Source organism: Nerophis lumbriciformis, linkage group LG11 (genome assembly GCF_033978685.3).
Source record: "Nerophis lumbriciformis linkage group LG11, RoL_Nlum_v2.1, whole genome shotgun sequence".
NCBI lineage: Eukaryota > Metazoa > Chordata > Actinopteri > Syngnathiformes > Syngnathidae > Nerophis > Nerophis lumbriciformis.
Window position 1 is genome coordinate 41336879 of NC_084558.2, and position 17994 is coordinate 41354872.

General features: G+C 37.1%; 1 protein-coding gene across 5 annotated transcripts in view; it reads right to left on the reverse strand.

Annotated features, from left to right (window-relative positions):
* Positions 1-507: 507 nt before the first annotated feature.
* Positions 508-17994, reverse strand: part of pald1a (phosphatase domain containing paladin 1a) — a 191840-nt gene continuing 174353 nt past the window's right edge. For all 5 annotated transcript variants that reach the window (XM_061966580.2, XM_061966578.2, XM_061966579.2 and 2 more), the window contains exon 20: positions 508-1142. In XM_061966580.2, the coding sequence (XP_061822564.2) occupies positions 993-1142 (150 nt within the window). In that variant the 3' untranslated portion in view covers positions 508-992. The remainder of the gene's footprint in view (positions 1143-17994) is intronic.

Consider the following 17994-nt stretch of genomic DNA (forward strand, 5'->3'; position numbering starts at 1 on the left):
TACGAGAAAAAAAATACAGAATTTTATAATATTATGGAGAAAATGGGCACACTTTTACATGAATAAAGTCAAAATGTTATTTAAAACATGTAATTTTACAAGAAAAAAACTGTAATGTTATAAGGAAATAACTAGAAATATTACTAGAAAAAGTCCTAATTTTAATTAAATGAAGTGGATAATTCTGAAAATAAATCCATAATTTTACGAGAAAAAAAGGCAGTTTAACGTGGTAATAACTTGGCATTACAAAAGTGAAGTTAAAAAAAAAACTAAAATGGAAATTATTGGAATAAAAACATGTTTTTGTGAGAATACTGTCATAAAATAATGAGTCGCAATTTTACAAAAATAAAGTTGTGTTAAATAAAGCCATGATAGTACGAGATTTTAACACAAACACATTTGTAGTATTGGAAAAATAAAGAAGGGTCGTCAAAATCAATCCATTATTCTTATTCTTATATCATCTGCTGAGTGTTTAATAAGTGCATACATACAATAGTCTCTTCTTTCCTCATTTTATTTGCTCATGTAACAGACTAAAAAAAAAAAATCAAAATGAATCCATCAATGTGGTTAATTGGATTAAAAATTTTGTTTGAATAAAGCCATGATTTTTCCACAAAAAAAGCAGAAATTTTACAAAAATATAAGGTTTTTTTTAGGGAAATAGTCAGGATGGAACAAGAAAAATGGTTGACGAGAACCTTTGTATTATTTCAGTGTAGCCCTAATGGAAGATGAACAATTAAATAGTGGCCTTCTTTCTGTGGAGTGACTCCTCCTCTCACCGCTGAACTGCATATAAAGAAGATAAATATTAGTATGATAAAACTTTTAGCACTCGTGAGGAAAAAGGCACAACAACTTCTACCTCTTAAGACTCTAAACAATAAAAACGTGTTTACCGGGCCGTTAGCAAGGCATCAAGTTAGTCTTTTATTGTGAAAAGCACAGTACTGTATTTCATGGTTCACAGTGATTCCCCCTCACAGGAAGTCCCCCCGGAAAGGAAGTGACGGAAGATTCTGTTGCTGCCAGCGCCAACGCAGTCGGGCCAGCGGGGCGTCCTTGGGGTTCTTGAACTCGCTGAAGCTCAGCCGGTTGAGGATGTCGTAAACTCCTGCACGGGCGGCGACCTGTCGCACACACACACACAGCAATGTTAACACACATCACTTTGGAGGTTATGGAAATGTATTATTGTGTGAATGCTCTAAAGTAACTTATACCTTCCACATTTTTCACCCGATTCAAACCGTTCCAACTAGAGATGCCAAAAAATGCTTTAAAATGTAATATCAGAAATTAAAATGCCGCTGTGTACACGGACGTAGGGAGAAGTCCAGAGCGGCAATAAACCTTAAAGGCACTGCCTTTGCGTGCCGGCCCAATCACATAATATCTAGAGTGAATGCCAAGCATTCTTGGTCAACAGCCATACAGGTCACACTGAGGGTGGCCGTATAAACAACTTTAACACTGTTACAAATATGCGCCACACTGTTAACCCACACCAAACAAGAATGACAAACACATTTCGGGAGAACATCCGCACCGTAACAACATAAACACAACAGAACAAATACCCAGAATCCCTTGCAGCACTAACTCTTCCGGGACGCTACAATATACACCCCCCCGCTATCCCCTACCCCGCCCACCTCAACCTCCTCATGCTCTCTCAGGGAGAGCATGTCCCAAATTCCAAGCTGCTGTTTTGAGGCGTGTTAAAAAAAATAATGCACTTTGTGACTTCAATAATAAATATGGCAGTGCCATGTTGGCATTTTTTTTCAATAACTTGAGTTGATTTATTTTGGAAAACCTTGTTACATTGTTTAATGCATGCAGCGGGGCATCACAACAAAATTAGGCATACTAATGTGTTAATTCCACGACTGTATAAATCGGTATCGGTTGATATCGGAATCGGTAATTAAGAGTTGGACAATATCGGCAAAAAAGCCATTATCGGACATCTCTAGTTACAACTTCAAACTGTTCAGCCTATTCGGGAATCGCAAGCTTTCCCTTGACAAATTCCAAAAATTCCCCGATTTTCCGGAATGCCAGGTTTTCCAGGACATTTTCCCATTCAAAATTAATTGGCCATTTTTCTAACTTTAAAAAAAAAAAGTTTTTGTATTTGTTTACTTGAAGGACAATGTGGAGTTACATTAAGAAGATGGCTGCACCAGATTTAGCACCATGCTCATTTCCATCTGTAGTCCTTTTATGGAGCATTTCACATCCACAATAAAATTACACACAGGATTGAAAATACACAACAATGTTAAAATGGCATAATGATAAACAATTTAAAATACAAGTACAATATAAGTACAATACATACAAACTTTTCACCATTTCCACATTTTTCAACCGATTCAAACCATTGCACCTTCGACACATTCCACCATCCTGGAAATTGAAACTACATTTTTTCCAAGTTCCAAAAAATTCCAGGATTTTCCAGAGATCCTGGTTTTCCAAAGATCAATTTCCACCTTTTTTTCTGGCGACTACTCCTTCCACGTTTTTCAACGCATTTCAATCGTTCCACCGTCAAAACGTTCCTCTTAATTAGGACAAAAAAAACTATGTTGTTTTTTGAACTGCAAAAATTCCCAGTTTTCCCGAAATTCCTAAATTTTGGGGAAATTCCCATTGAAATCAATGGGACATTCTTCAAAGTTCCACCGTCAAAACATTCCTCTTAAATAGGACAAAAAAACAAAGTTGTTTTTTGAACTGGAAAAATACACGGTTTTCCTGAAATTCCAGGAATTCCGTAATACCATTTCTCAATTCAACATGTTACTACTTCAACATTTCTCGACCGATTTGAAAAATTCCAACACCGACCATTTCAACTCATTCAAACCATTCGAGTTTGTTACCATTTTCAAAAGGATTCCCGCTTTTTTCCCGAAATTCCCAAATTTTTGGGAAATTCCCATTGGAATCAATGGGACATTCTTCAAAGTTCCACAACTCCCACATTTTTCATCTGATTCAAACGGTTCCAACTTCAAAATATTCCGCCTGTTTGGGAATTGTGTGCTCTACTTCAACAATTCGAAAAAAAATTCCAGGATTGCGGTTTTAACGTCAGCATTGGAGCATTCACACGCAATTCCTTCAGGAATTGCCCCATCTAGGTATTACACTGTAGTTCATCCAATCATGTCAGTGATCCCGCCCACCTCCTTTCTGATTGACACTTGCAAATTTCAAAGTACCATACGAGCATCACGAAAAAAGGGACAAGCGGTAGCAAATGGATGGATGGATGAAAAAAATTGCCATTGAAAAAAAAAACCACCATACAAAAATGTAAAATATCATATACACTGTATATATATTTTTTTAAGGTAATTAAATATATAAAGCGGTCACAAAATAAATAAATATAATATTCAGGAATAAAAACATTAGTAAGTATTTTCAATGTAATTATTTCAACATAAATACGTCAGGAAGAATACAAATTGGTCATGATATAAAGCAAAAAAGTCTCATTATATTAATCAAAGATTATTAAAAATGTCCTGAAATTTATAAATTGGTCATGGAATTAATAATTAAGAAATAATTTAACCTCCGTCCATCCATTCATCTTCTTCCAATTATCCGAGGTCAGGTTGCGGGGGCAGCAGCCTAAGCAGAGAAGCCCAAACTTCCCTCTCCCTAGCTACTTCGTCCAGCTCCTCCCGGGGGATCCCGAGGCAATCCCAGGCCAGCTGGGAGACATAGTCCCCCCCCCCCAACGTGTCCTGGGTCTTCCACGTGGCCTCCTACCGGTTGGAGGAGCAGCGGCTTTACTCCGAGCTCCTGCCGAATGACAGAGCTTCTCACCCTATCTCTAAGGTATCCCTCTCTTGTCCTTTCAGCCATAACCCAAAGCTCATGACCATAAGTGAGGATGGGAACGTAGATCGACCGGTAAATTGAGAGCTTTCCCTTCCGGCTCAGCTCCTTCTTCACCACGATGGATCGATACATCCTCCTGTCCATCTCATGATCCACTCTTCCCTCACTCGTGAACAAGACTCCAAGGTACCGTATTTTTCGGAGTATAAGTCGCACCTGCCGAAAATGCATAATAAAGAAGGAAAAAAAACATATATAAGTCGCACTGGAGCCCGACCAAACTATGAAAAAAACTGCGACTTATAGTCCGAAAAATACGGTACTTAAACTCCTCCACTTGGGGCAAGATACAGTTATACTTTTGTAGCATTTATATTTTCAGTCTTTAAAACCTCAATAAAGGAAGACGTATAAAGAAACAAAACTGAGGAAGAAAAATAATTCAAAAGAAGGAGCATCAATCATCGACAAAATGTAGCTTCCGTTTCTTCATGCTGTTAACTATCTGTCTAGCTGCACACGCTGGAAACGAGTAGCGAGGGGAGAATCATGGATTTATTGACAGTGCGGTGTGAAAGCTGATGTGTTTACCGTATTTTTCGGACTATAAGTCGCAGTTTTTTTCATAGTTTGGCCGGGGGTGTGACTTATACTCAGGAGCGACTTATGTGTGAAATTCATTACCGTAAAATATTATTATTTAGCTCATTCACGTAAGAGACTAGACGTATAAGATTTCATGGGATTTAGCGATTAGGAGTGACAGATTGTTTGGTAAACGTATAGCATGTTCTATATGTTATAGTTATTTGAATGACTCTTACCATAATATGTTACGTTAACATACCAGGCACGTTCTCAGTTGGTTATTTATGCCTCATATAACGTACACTTATTCAGCCTCTTGTTCACTATTCTTTATTTATTTTAAATTGCCTTTCAAATGTCTATTCTTGGTGTTGGCTTTTATCAAATAAATTTCCCCCAAAAATGCGACTTATACTCCAGTGCGACTTATATATGTTTTTCCCTTCTTTATTATGCATTTTCGACAGGTGCGACTTATACTCCGGTGCGACTTATACTCCGAAAAATACGGTACTTTGTAAGTAAGTCAACGTAGTTTCAATGGTATATAACCTGTGGAGGCACTTTCTAAAGAAACATCCACATTTTGAAGGCCCCTGAGACCTTGGGCTCTTGAAACTGCGGCCCTCTTCATTATGTAGTTGAACAGATGAATAGTTAACTGGTTGAGCTACAAAACATCAACCAATTGAAAGAGAAAAAGATATTTAAACATTTAAATATCAATAATATTGCTCTTGAAAAGGAAGTATATGGTCTTTTTTATTATTAATGTATGAAATAAAACTTGGTTAAAGGATTTCTGTGTGTGTATAAGTGCTTTTATTTGGAATTTGTGATCATTTTGGTGATATAAAAGGTTGAATGTGTTATTTCATTTTTAAATGTGCTCAATAGTTGTAGGACCTTGCAGCGGAAAAGAGACGAACTGTAATATGAAATAACTAACATTCAAAACTCGCTACAGAGGGAAAGCCACTATTGAAAAACAGCCTACTATCTTCGGCATATTTGTCGTGCTTTAACAAGCGAGGACGAGGAGAATCGCAGGATCCATGCAAAGGGGCGGTACCATGTCCAGTCACGGTCATGTCCTGGCTGTCAAACCTCAACTGGACTTATGCGAGGAAACGCCACGCACAACCAGAAACATCTGGCCGTGAAAGTCAAACAACACAAACGTCAGACGGCGGGATTAAAAGCCGTATTTTAAGGGTCACAGCTTGCTCGATTTACTCTGCAGAAAAAGACTCAAGTAGACACAAAAAAGGGACGTTTATAAAAGTTGCCTCGCATATAATAAAAACCTAACAAAGACATCAATGCACCTGTGTGTATGCATTATAAATGTACCGTATTTTCCACACTGCAAAAACTGAAATCTAAGTAAGATTAAATATCTCAAATAAGGGTGATATTTGCTTATTTTCTGTCTGATAAGATAATTCTTCTCACTAAGCAGATTTTATGTTAGAGTGATTTACTTGTTTTAAGGGTTTTGGTCCTAAATGATCCCAGTAAGATATTACAGCTTGTTGCTGAGATTTGATGACCTATATTGAGTAAAACATGCTTGAAACTAGAATATCAACTGTTGCATCAACACTCACAAGTATAAAACTGTTTGTCTAAAGTACCGTATTTTTCGGACTATAAGTCGCAGTTTTTTTTTATAGTTTGGCCGAGCTCCAGTGCGACTTGTATATGTTTTTTTCCTTTTTTATTATGCATTTTCGGCAGGTGCGACTTATACTCAGAAAAATACGGTAATAATTTCTTATTTTAAGCATGAAAAAATAAATCATGACTTTGACACAATTGTGTCTCATAATTAAAACAGATGACAGCCAAATGGACTTTGCTGTTTTATTTTCAATGAAACAATAGAAAATACGCACTCCTATAGTAGTACAGTTGGCACAGTTCAGTAAACTGACAGTTCATTTTGAACAGAAATAGTTCATGCACATTCAGATAAATTCTTCAAAATTACTATTAAAACATTTTGGGGCCGGGCTGTATATATGCGCACTAATTGACTGAAAGAGCATGCACTTGTCGCGATGATGTCATGTTATTGATGGAAAAATGCATTTTTAGACCATATGACAGTGGTTCTTAACCTGGGTTCGATGGAACCTTAGGGGTTCGGTGAGTCGGGCTCAGGGGTTCGGCGGAGGTCAAGACACACCCGACTCATCGTGTAAATAAAAACTTCTCCCTATCGGCGTATTACGGATACGGCAACAGCAGAAGTCACAGTGATTTGCAGGTGTGTAATTTGTTGTGAGTTTATGCACTGTGTTGGTTTTGTTCTTTGAACAAGGTGATGTTCATGCACGGTTCATTTTATGCACCAGTAAAAAAACATGGTAACACTTTAAAATGGGGAGCATATTCACCATTAATTAGTTGCTTATTAACATGCAAATTAGTAACATATTGGCTCTTAACTAGTCATTATTAAGTACTTATTAATGCCTTATTCGGCATAGCCTTATTATAACCCTAACCCTCTATTCTAACCCTGACCCTAACCAAATAACTCTAAATTAAGTCTTTGTTACTTAGAATATGTTCCCCATACTAAAGTGTTACCAAAAACATATAACTTTGTCTTGAATTTGAAAAAAACATTTAATTTTTCACTAAAGAAGGGTTCGGTGAATGCGCATTTGAAACTGGTGGGGTTCGGTGCCTCCAACAAGGTTAAGAACCACTGCCCTATGATTTGCCTGAGCGGCTAGGAGACTCCGAGAGTAACAAGCGGTTGCCTTGTTGCCTTTCTGAAATTAAGAACAATAAATTAGTTTTTAGTATAAGTTTGCTGGTTTCAAGAAATGTAATGCGAGCGCATATCATTATGTCAAGATAATGGCACTAGCATTTACTTCATTTAAGAATATTTTTCAACATATTGAGCAAAAAGATCTCTTTTTTTATACCAACAAAAGTGCACTTGTTATTAATGAGAATATACTTATTTTAAGGTATTTTTAGGTTCATTGAGGTTAGCTAATTTTACTTGTTTTGGAAAGTCTTGACAAGCCAAATTTTCTTGTTCTATTGGCAGATAATTTTGCTTAGTTCAAATAAAATACCCCTAATTTTTTTATTTTTTTTTACTTGTTTTTGAACTCTGACTTTTTGCAGTGCAGTCTATAAGCAGTTACTTTTTTCCAACACTTTGAATCCTGTGGCTTATTAAACGGTGCGGCTAATTTATGGACTTTTTTTTCCATTAACGGCCATCGTGTTTTGTATTCAACAAAGTTTTCACGTAACACCGAAAACGCGTGTTATTGTTTGTGCTATGGCGCCATCTTTTGGACCTGTTTTCTCACTGTAGGTACTGCTTGCTAAAAATGTACTTCCCGTTTTGCGCCTTGAACCGGAAGTATATCCCGTTTCGTTTACTATTCGTCTACAGTGTTTCTGCTCTAAAGGATACTTCATTCAATATTCAAAGCTAAGTTTTTAAGTTCAACAATATAACTAAAACAATTCATGCTTACTTATGCGTGATGTCTGCAGGAGTGTTTTCATGCGCATTTGTACGTGCTATCGTAATGTAATTAGAGATGTCCGATAATATCGGACAGCCGATATTATCGGCCAATAAATGCTTTAAAATGTAATACCGGAAATTATCGGTATCGGTTTCAAAATTAATCGGTATCAGTTTCAAAAAGTAAAATTTATAACTTTTTAAAACGCCGCTGTGTTCACGGATGTAGGGAGAAGTACAGAGCGCCAATAAACCTTAAAGGCACTGCCTTTGCGTGCCGGCCCAATCACATAATATCTACGGCTTTTCACACACACAAGGGAATGCCAGGCATACTTGGTCAACAGCCATACAGGTCACACTGAGGGTGGCCGTATAAACAACTTTAACACTGTTACAAATATGCGCCACACTGTGAACCCACACCAAACAAGAATGACAAACATTTCGGGAGAACATCTGCACCGTAACACAACATAAACACAACAGAACAAATACCCAGAACCCCTTCCAGCACTAACTATTCCGGGACGCTACAATATACACCCCCCCCCCCCCCCCCCGCTACCCCCTACCCCCCCACCTCAACCTCCTCATGCTCTCTCAGGGAGAGCATGTCCCAAATTCCAAGCTGCTGTTTTGAGGCTTGTTAAAAATAAATAATGCACTTTGTGACTTCAATAATAAATATGGCAGTGCCATATTGGCATTTTTTTTCCATAACTTGAGTTGATTTAGTTTGGAAAACCTTGTTACATTGTTTAATGCATCCAGCGGGGCATCACAACAAAATTAGGCATACTAATGTGTTAATTCCACGACTGTATATATCGGTATCGGTTGATATCGGAATCGGTAATTAAGAGTTGGACAATATCGGAATATTGGATATCGGCAAAAAAGCCATTATCGGACATCTCTAATGCTAACATGTTTACAAGTGTCTGTGTTAGTATTATTAACTTACAATGGCATTATTTTTGTATTGTTTCAGTTTTGTAAATTCACCAAATTGTCACCGTTGAGTTATTGAGTCATTTTAAAGAACTAGCCTCCGCAGCTAGTGGGTCCATGACGAGGACTTCTGTTTTGTTTGATCAGCCGTTTTACTGTATTTTACAAGCACCTTTCGGAAACAAAGCATGTAAATAAACGGTGCGGCTAATACTTGTAAAATATTTATTTCTTCTAAAATTAAATGCCGGTACGTTCTATAGCCCAGAAATTATAGTAGCTGATATTCATACACCTCTAGATTCTGTTTTTTCCCAAAAAAGCAAGCATGTATCGCTCTTCTCCACCCCAGCTGAAAGCACTTAGAGGTGGCAGTCTTTAGACCCTTTTCCACCACAATAACTTTTTTCAGGAACTTTCCCATTTACCCAGGACAATAAAGTTCCCTCTGTGTTTGCACCAAAACTAACGAGGTATATTTAGTTCCACAGTAACTAATTTTAGTTCCCAGTCACGAGATGGGACCGTCGAATAGTTCCAGGAACTTTAGAGGGGGCTGTCGACCGCTGATTGGTCAAACACAGTTAGGGCCGTTCCCAACAACCGCCATTACAGAATGCTAGACGACTTGCTTATTGCCCATTTCTTCTGCATTTTTAGTACAACATACTTGACAACGGAGAGAAAGAGAAACAAAAGGAACTTTCGACTTGCAGAAACTTTTGTGCTGAAGAACGCTATTAGTAGAACTACGTGTTTTTACTTGTATAGTCCTTAAACTATATGCAGTTTATTATCTTTTTTACAAACTTCATTTCAATATACAAAGCTACGAGAAGTGGGCGGACTCTTTTAAACAATTTTAGAGAGGAATATGAAGTATTCAGCCAGGACTCAAAGCGGTGATTACTACTCTGAGACTTAATTGGATAAATGTGAAATGAAGGAGGCAGGAGTGGAACACATCAAATGTTCACTTTGTACAATGTTACATCTTGTAAAAGTAGTCATTCACACACCATTTGTGTAGCTATTTGTCTCAACCCAAGTGAATTGAATGCTAATGCTAACGAGCTAATGCTAAATCTGATGCATTTATGTTGTTGTGTGAGATAAACACTGACATTTATTCTTTATATTTTCTTGTTTACAGCTGAAATGGACCAAAAGGACCCCATGACCTTCACAAATGTATCCTTTACTGAGGGCACGACTTTGTATGAATAATTCAGTACTAGGGGTGTAACGGTACACAAAAATGTCGGTTCGGTACGTACCTCGGTTTAGAGGACACAGTTCGGTTCATTTTCGGTACAGTAAGAAAACATCCATCCATCTATCCATTTTCTACCGCTTATTCCCTTTAATGTGGTCAACATATATAAAATAAAAACTAAATAAGATAAGGCTCAGAATGGTTTCTTAACAAAACTTTTCTACATATAAAGTGCTTTTTTTGATTGATTGATTGAGACTTTTATTAGTAGATTGCACAGTACAGTATATATTCGGTACAATTGACCACTAAATGGTAACACCCCAATAAGTTGTTCAACCTGTTTAAGTCGGGGTCCACCTTAATCCACATTAAACTGCCTCAAGTTGTTGCTCGGATTAAATAAAATGACACAACTTTTCTTCTACTTATAAAAAGTGCAACATTAAACAGTTTCAAGTCAACTCAGCCTCAGATTAACTCCCCCCCCCCCCCCCCCCCCCCCCCAGCCTGGCTAACTTGGCAGGAAGAGGATACAGTATATGGGCTCATTGTTCTTCCACCATCAAAATCTAGTTTTTAATGCAATTTGTTATTGCTTTAGCCCTGCCTGACTCGCCGAGGAGAGGCTGCTTGAATGCGGTGGTGACGCTTCAAATGGGTTAGCATGTTTGACGTGTTGTCAGAAGCATAACTGCTGCTGCTGAACAATGTCGGCAAACCTCCGCCCTCCATTGTTGTATCGCACCGAAGTGTTCCCAAATGGGAGATCTTAACAAGGCAGAAGGGTCTTCCAGCTCTGGCTTTTGCATGTTGTCCTCGCCCGGTCGTTGCCAGCATGCCGTGTGTTGTGCCTCGGTGTGCATTGTTTACACAACGTGCGGTGCGCTACTTAAAATGTCCGTGTGGAAACTCGTTCGGTACACCTCCGAACCAAACCGAAACCCCCGTACCGAAACGGTTCAATACAAATACACGTACCGTTACAACCCTATTCAGTACACTTTGTTTTTGAATCCTATTGTTTTTGATCTGATTGCTTTGTATTTAATTTACTTACACTATATTAAAAGAAATACAAGCTACTATTGTCTGTTTATTTTCATAGTAACAGTGTGGAAATATATTGTACCACTTATCCAAACGTTTTGTATAAACTACCATGAACTGTGAAATGCGGTGGAAACACAAACCACACACTTCTACAGGAACCTTTAATTCCAGAACGTATTTTGTGACATAAAACAACAAACCTAACATTCCAGAAGAAAGTTAATTTGTATTTAAAATATTATTTTACATGTTTTTTGCTCACCTTTTGTTTCCCAGAGCGTCCATAAAAATGACATGCACATACGTCCCAGTTAATTACACACATTTACTGCTTTGTTGTGACACAAAGATTGCAGTCCTGCGGTAGCAGCTATTGTAGCTAAGCAACCTTCTTTTACCACAGCTATGTGGAGGTTCATCTTTATTCTGATGGTAAGCAGCTTCCTCTGGGGCTTAACCCCTAGAAGGCGCAGAACGTTTCAACGGTTCAAACAAACACATTTTCTCACCAAAACACAAGCTGAGTTACAGTAAACAAAGCTGACAGGAGGCTGAGTGGTGCAGGCAATCGACAGCTGGTATTATCAAATAGACCGTAATTTAAGTGGAACTAAGATACTTGGATCAATATTACACCTTTGGAGACAACTAATAAATGTTGTCATTGAGCTTTGCACAATCGTGTGCAAAGGCTTCATTGCTGTAGGCAATCGACAGCTGGTATTATCAAATAGAGCGCAATTTAAGTGGAACTAAGATACTTGGATCAATATCGCACTTTTGGAGACAACTAATGAATGTTGTCATTGAGCTTTGCACAATCTTTTTCTTGGAGGAAGAAGGCACTTGTGTGGTGTTCGGGTTAATTTTTCAAACTGAGACACTGACTTTGGCTCATTTTCTGTGAAGAGCATATATCAGAATACATATTTAATGACCACACACCATACACCCACCCTACACATTTCTATTACATATAAGATGTCCGGTAATAGAAGTGTGGAAATTGATGTTCTGTGTACAACACACACACACACACACACTCACACTCACACTCACAGCAAGCCGAGACAGGAGGAGGACAGAGTGTAGGTACACAGAACATCAGAGGGTCAAATGTGCGAGAAAATGAGAGCAGACAGTGTTGACAAACAATGTTGCAACCTTGCATGGGAACCGCAGGTGCAGAAACACAAAAGAAGAATCCCTGTGGGATGCAGAAACTGGCAGAGAAATTTTTCCGTGCAACGTTCATATTGTTGTTACACAGCCAGCGTTTGTGGGTCTGATGGACCCGTTGCATTTTGTGGCTTTTAATGCCTCACAATCAAACACTTTTATGTTAAAATACTGAACAGATGTTTACCTAATCCCAATAAACATCTGTTCAGTATTTTAACATAGAAGTGTCTGATTGTGAGGCATTAAAAGCCACAAAATGCAACGGGTCCATCAGACCCACAAGTAACAACAATATGAACATTACACAAGGGTTAACAAGCGTTACATATGCACCCTTTTGGGTCATTAAAGCCCGAGCTTAGGGGTTCTCAACCGTTCGACCTGGGGGCCCAACCTTTCCACTACAGAGGGGACCGGAACCCACTCAAATATTGACACTGAATTAGTAATCTTAGTCTTGATTTTAATGATACTCAATAATTATATCAAACCTACTTCCAGGTTAACAGGATACACCTTGTTAAATGTCATGAAGGCGTGTGTTAATCACAAAGATTATTATCAACACTTCGATCAGGCTGATTACAACCAAATATACTGCAAAAGAAAGGACTCAAAAAACTGGAAGAAAAATACATTTACATACAACTACGCAGTGCTAAAATAAGTAAATTCTAATTATATTAATAATAAATAATAATAATATATCCATCCATCCAAAAATCCCACCACTGAGAATACAAACCTATTTTTCAAGGGAGTCCTGGCCAAGAGGCAGCTGAGTTACACATAAAATTACATTGACATTACACATTAAAATGACAGGATGGATATCAAGTAAAACAGTTACAGATAACCGAGGCTCCTTCAAATGCTCTCAGTTTAGATTTAAAAAGCATTTATGGATAGCAATTCAGTAAGCTTCCAGGCTCTTTGGAGCATGTTCCAAGCACAAGGAGCTGCATAGACAAAAGCTTTTTTCCCTAGCTCAGAGCGAGCAAAAGGGACAGAGAGCAACAGCTGATCGTTGGATCTAAGTGCAAGAGTTCGTCCTTCTCTGTGATATCAATGCACAAATCTATTCGGGCAATAGTCCCAGAAGAGCCTTGTAAATAAAAATGTACCAATGACACTGTCTATTAATGGACAGAGAAGGCCATCCCACCCGATATATATATATATATATATATATATATATATATATATATACACACAAAATTATATATACTGTATATATATAAAAAAGCTGATATATATATATATATATATATATATATATAAAAAACATATATATATCATATAACTGATATATATATATATATCATATAACTGATATATATATATCAGTTATATGATATATATATATATATATATATATATATATTTATATATATATATAAAACTGATGTATGTACATATATATATATATATATATATACATATATATATATATACACACACACACACATATATATATATAACAAAATTATATATACTGTATATATATAAAAAAGCTGATATATATGTATATATATCAGTTTTATATATATATATATATATATATATATATATATATATATATATATATATATATATATATATATATATATATATATATATATATATATATATATAAAAAAGCTGATATATACAGTCAAGAAAATAAGTATTTGAACACCCTGCTATTTTGCAAGTTCTCCCACTTCGAAATCATGGAGGGGTCTGAAATTTTCACGGTAGGTGCATGTCCACTGTATGAGAGATAACCTAAAAAGAAAAATTCAGAAATCACAATCTATGATTTTTTAACAATTTATTTGTGTGATACAGCTGAAAATAAGTATTTGAACACCTGTCTATCAGCTAGAATTCTGACCCTCAAAGACCTGCTAGTCCGCCTTTAAAAGTCCTCCTCCACTCATCTGTATTATCCTGAATCAGATGCACCTGTGTGAGGTCGTTAGCTGCATAAAGACACCTGTCCACCCCATACAATCAGTAAGACCCAAACATTCAGCATGGCTAAGACCAAAGAGCTATCCAAAGACACCAGAGACAAAATTGTACAACTCCACAAGGATGGAAAGGGCTACGGAGAAATTGCCAAGCAGCTTGGTGAAAAAAGGTCCACTGTTGGAGCAATCATTAGAAAATGGAAGAAGCTAAACATGACGGTCAATCTCAATCGGAGTGGAGCCCCATGCAAGATATCACCTCGTGGGGTCTCAATGATGCTAAGAAAGGTGAGGAATCAGCCCAGGACTACACGGCAGGACTTGGTCAATGACCTGAAAAGAGCTGAGACCACTGTTTCCATGGTCACTGTTGGTAATACACTAAGACGTCATGGTTTGAAATCATGCATGGCACGGAAGGTTCCCCTGCTTAAACCAGCACATGTTAAGGCCCGTCTTAAGGTTGCCAATGACCATTTGGATGATCCAGAGGAGTCATGGGAGAACGTTTTGTGGACAGATGAGACCAAAATTTACCTTTTTGGTCATAATTCCACTATGCGTGTTTGGAGGAAGAAGAATGATGCGTACCATCCCAAGAACACCATCCTACTGTGAAGCATGGGGGTGGTAGCATCATGCTTTGGGGGTGTTTTTCTGCTCATGGGACAGGACGACTGTACTGCATTAAGGAGAGGATGAGTGCAGCCATGTATTGTGAGATTTTGGCCAAAAACCTCCTTCCCTCAGTCAGATCATTGAAGATGAGTCATGGCTGGATCTTCCAACATGACAATGACCCAAAGCACACAGCCAGGAAAACCAAGAAGTGGCTTCGTAAGAACCATATCAAGGTTCTGGAGTGGCCTACCCAGTCTCCAGACCTAAATCCAATTGAAAATCTTTGGAGGGAGCTGAAAGTCTGTGTTACTCAGCGACAGCCCAGAAACCTGACTGATCTAGAGAAGATCTGTGTGGAGGAGTGGGCCAAAATCCCTCCTGCAGTCTGTGCGAACCTGGTGAAGAACTACAGGAAACGTTTGACCTCTGTAATTGCAAACAAAGGCTACTCTACCAAATATTAATGTTAGTGTTCAAATACTTATTTTCAGCTGTATCACACAAATAAATTGTTAAAAAATCATAGATTGTGATTTCTGAATTTTTCTTTTTAGGTTATCTCTCATACAGTGGACATGCACCTACCATGAAAATTTCAGACCCCTCCATGATTTCTAAGTGGGAGAACTTGCAAAATAGCAGGGTGTTCAAATACTTATTTTCTTGACTGTATATATCCATCCATCCATCCATTTCCTACCGCTTATTCATATATATTTATATATATATACAACTGATATATATATATACAACTGATATATATATATATATATATATATATATATAAAACTGATATATATATATATTATAAAAAAAATTATATATACTGTATATATATGAAAAAGCTGATATATATGTATATATATCAGTTTTATATATATATATATATATATATATAAAAAAGCTGATATATATATATCATATAACTGATATATATATATATATATATATATATATATATATATATATATATATATATATATATATATATATATATATATATATATATAAAACTGATGTATATATATAATATATATATATATATATATATATATATATATATATATATATATATATATATATAAAACTGATGTATATATATAATATATATATATATATATAAAATAAACTGTGAATAAAACTGAAGTGCAAATTAAAATACAGCTTTACCACTTTAGTCATATGTTTTGCGCTTAAGAAACTTCTCTATGACTTTAGCTCCAGACTTGTGTTGGTTTGAGATTGTCATTACTGCCACAATTGGTGGAAAAGTGTGTTACAACTGAGTACCGCTATGGTCCATGCGGACCACAGATGAGAAAAGGATTATTTATGGGGCGCTAGCGGCCAAACAAAGGGCCCAGACCTAATGGTTAGGAAACACTGCCCTAGCTGACACAATTATGATTGGTCATAATTGGAAAAGACCAAAGTTGTACTATAATGACAATATTGTCACAATATTACAATAAAAGCTGGAATCTTAAAAGTAAATAAAGGATAACGTCATTATTTAACGAGGAATAAGAAATAATTTAAGAAGAATTAAATCGTAATAATAAGAGAATAAAGGAAAAATGTAAGAATAAAAGACAGAATTTTTACAAGATTTGCATAACAATATGATGGTAATATCATTTTATTTATTTTTTTCTAACTAGAACATAGTTTTAATATTCAGATAAAGAAATTAAGTTGTAATGTTATGGTTGAAGAAAGACTTGATATAACACAAATGACATTGTCATTCAAAGATTTAGGGAACTTAATTAATTAAATGCAGCTTAAAAGATGTAAATAATGGGTTTCACAATGAAAAGCGCTTTGAGTCTCAAGAGAAAAAGCGCTATATACATATAATTTCTTTCACAATTCACTTCAATTGTCATATTGCCAATTTAGTGTTGCCAATCAACCTATCCCCAGGTGCATGTTTTTGGAGGTGGGAGGAAGCCGGAGTACCCGGAGGGAACCCACGCAGTCACGGGGAGAACATGCAAACTCCGCACAGAAACATCCCGAGCCCGGGATTGAACTCAAGACCTTCGTATTGTGAGGCAGACGCACTAACCCCTCTTCCACCGTGCTGCCTTAGTTCAAGACACCGTGCTGCCTTAGTTCAAGAACCATTATTAAAAAATATCTACTAAATACATCAGAAGTTATTGATTGGTTTGGGCACAACTATTGATGAATACTAGTGTTGTATTGATTTTTTGTTTCTATAATGTTTCCAGTCTTTACCGGCAGCAGAGCTGGACGTTTACTCTTTATCCAAACACTAGCTTCTGGATTACTCACACTTTAACTAGGACCACCACCACTAGCCCAAGATCCTGTTAGAAACACAGTCTTCTTGGTTTGGTTATTGTATTACCAGAAATAATCTCTTCATCCACTCTGTGGTGTCAGGGTTACTTTGGCTTACTTATACTTTGATTAGGACAAGATCAACCAGTCTAAGAGACTGCGGGTGAGACAGTCCTCCTTGAGTAGGATTTAAAAACAAGTCATCGACCTTGTTGAAGTCCCGGTATTGTTGTTTAGTTAAAACCAGGTTCTTGATGAACACTGGGTGTTCTGGGTTTGGTTGTGGTATGACCGCACTCCATTTTCTTATAAAAGAATGATATTACAGATTAGGGACGTACGTTAATTATCGCCGATAAAGGCAATTATGACGCCACATGATTCCGATAATGAACTGGTAAAATGAGCCCATAATAATTAAGGCTTATCATCTTCGTGATTATCGTTGGGAAACATTCCTGCTGTGTGATCACTTTGCTGGGAACAAATGAGTCGGCACACTGGAGCTATTAAGTCAGCAGATGGGACAGACCCGCAGCTGAAAAGTCTGGATGTATCCCTGTTAACTAGGAACACTTAACCTGACTCATATACTCCGCGGCCCAGCTGTGTAAACAGTGGCATCAGCTGACAAGCCGGAGGAAGTGAAAATGAGACATTCGAGATGTAAAACGAGCGGTATACCATTTCTGCATGTGGCGTTTATTCATTTTTGGGCAGTGTATATT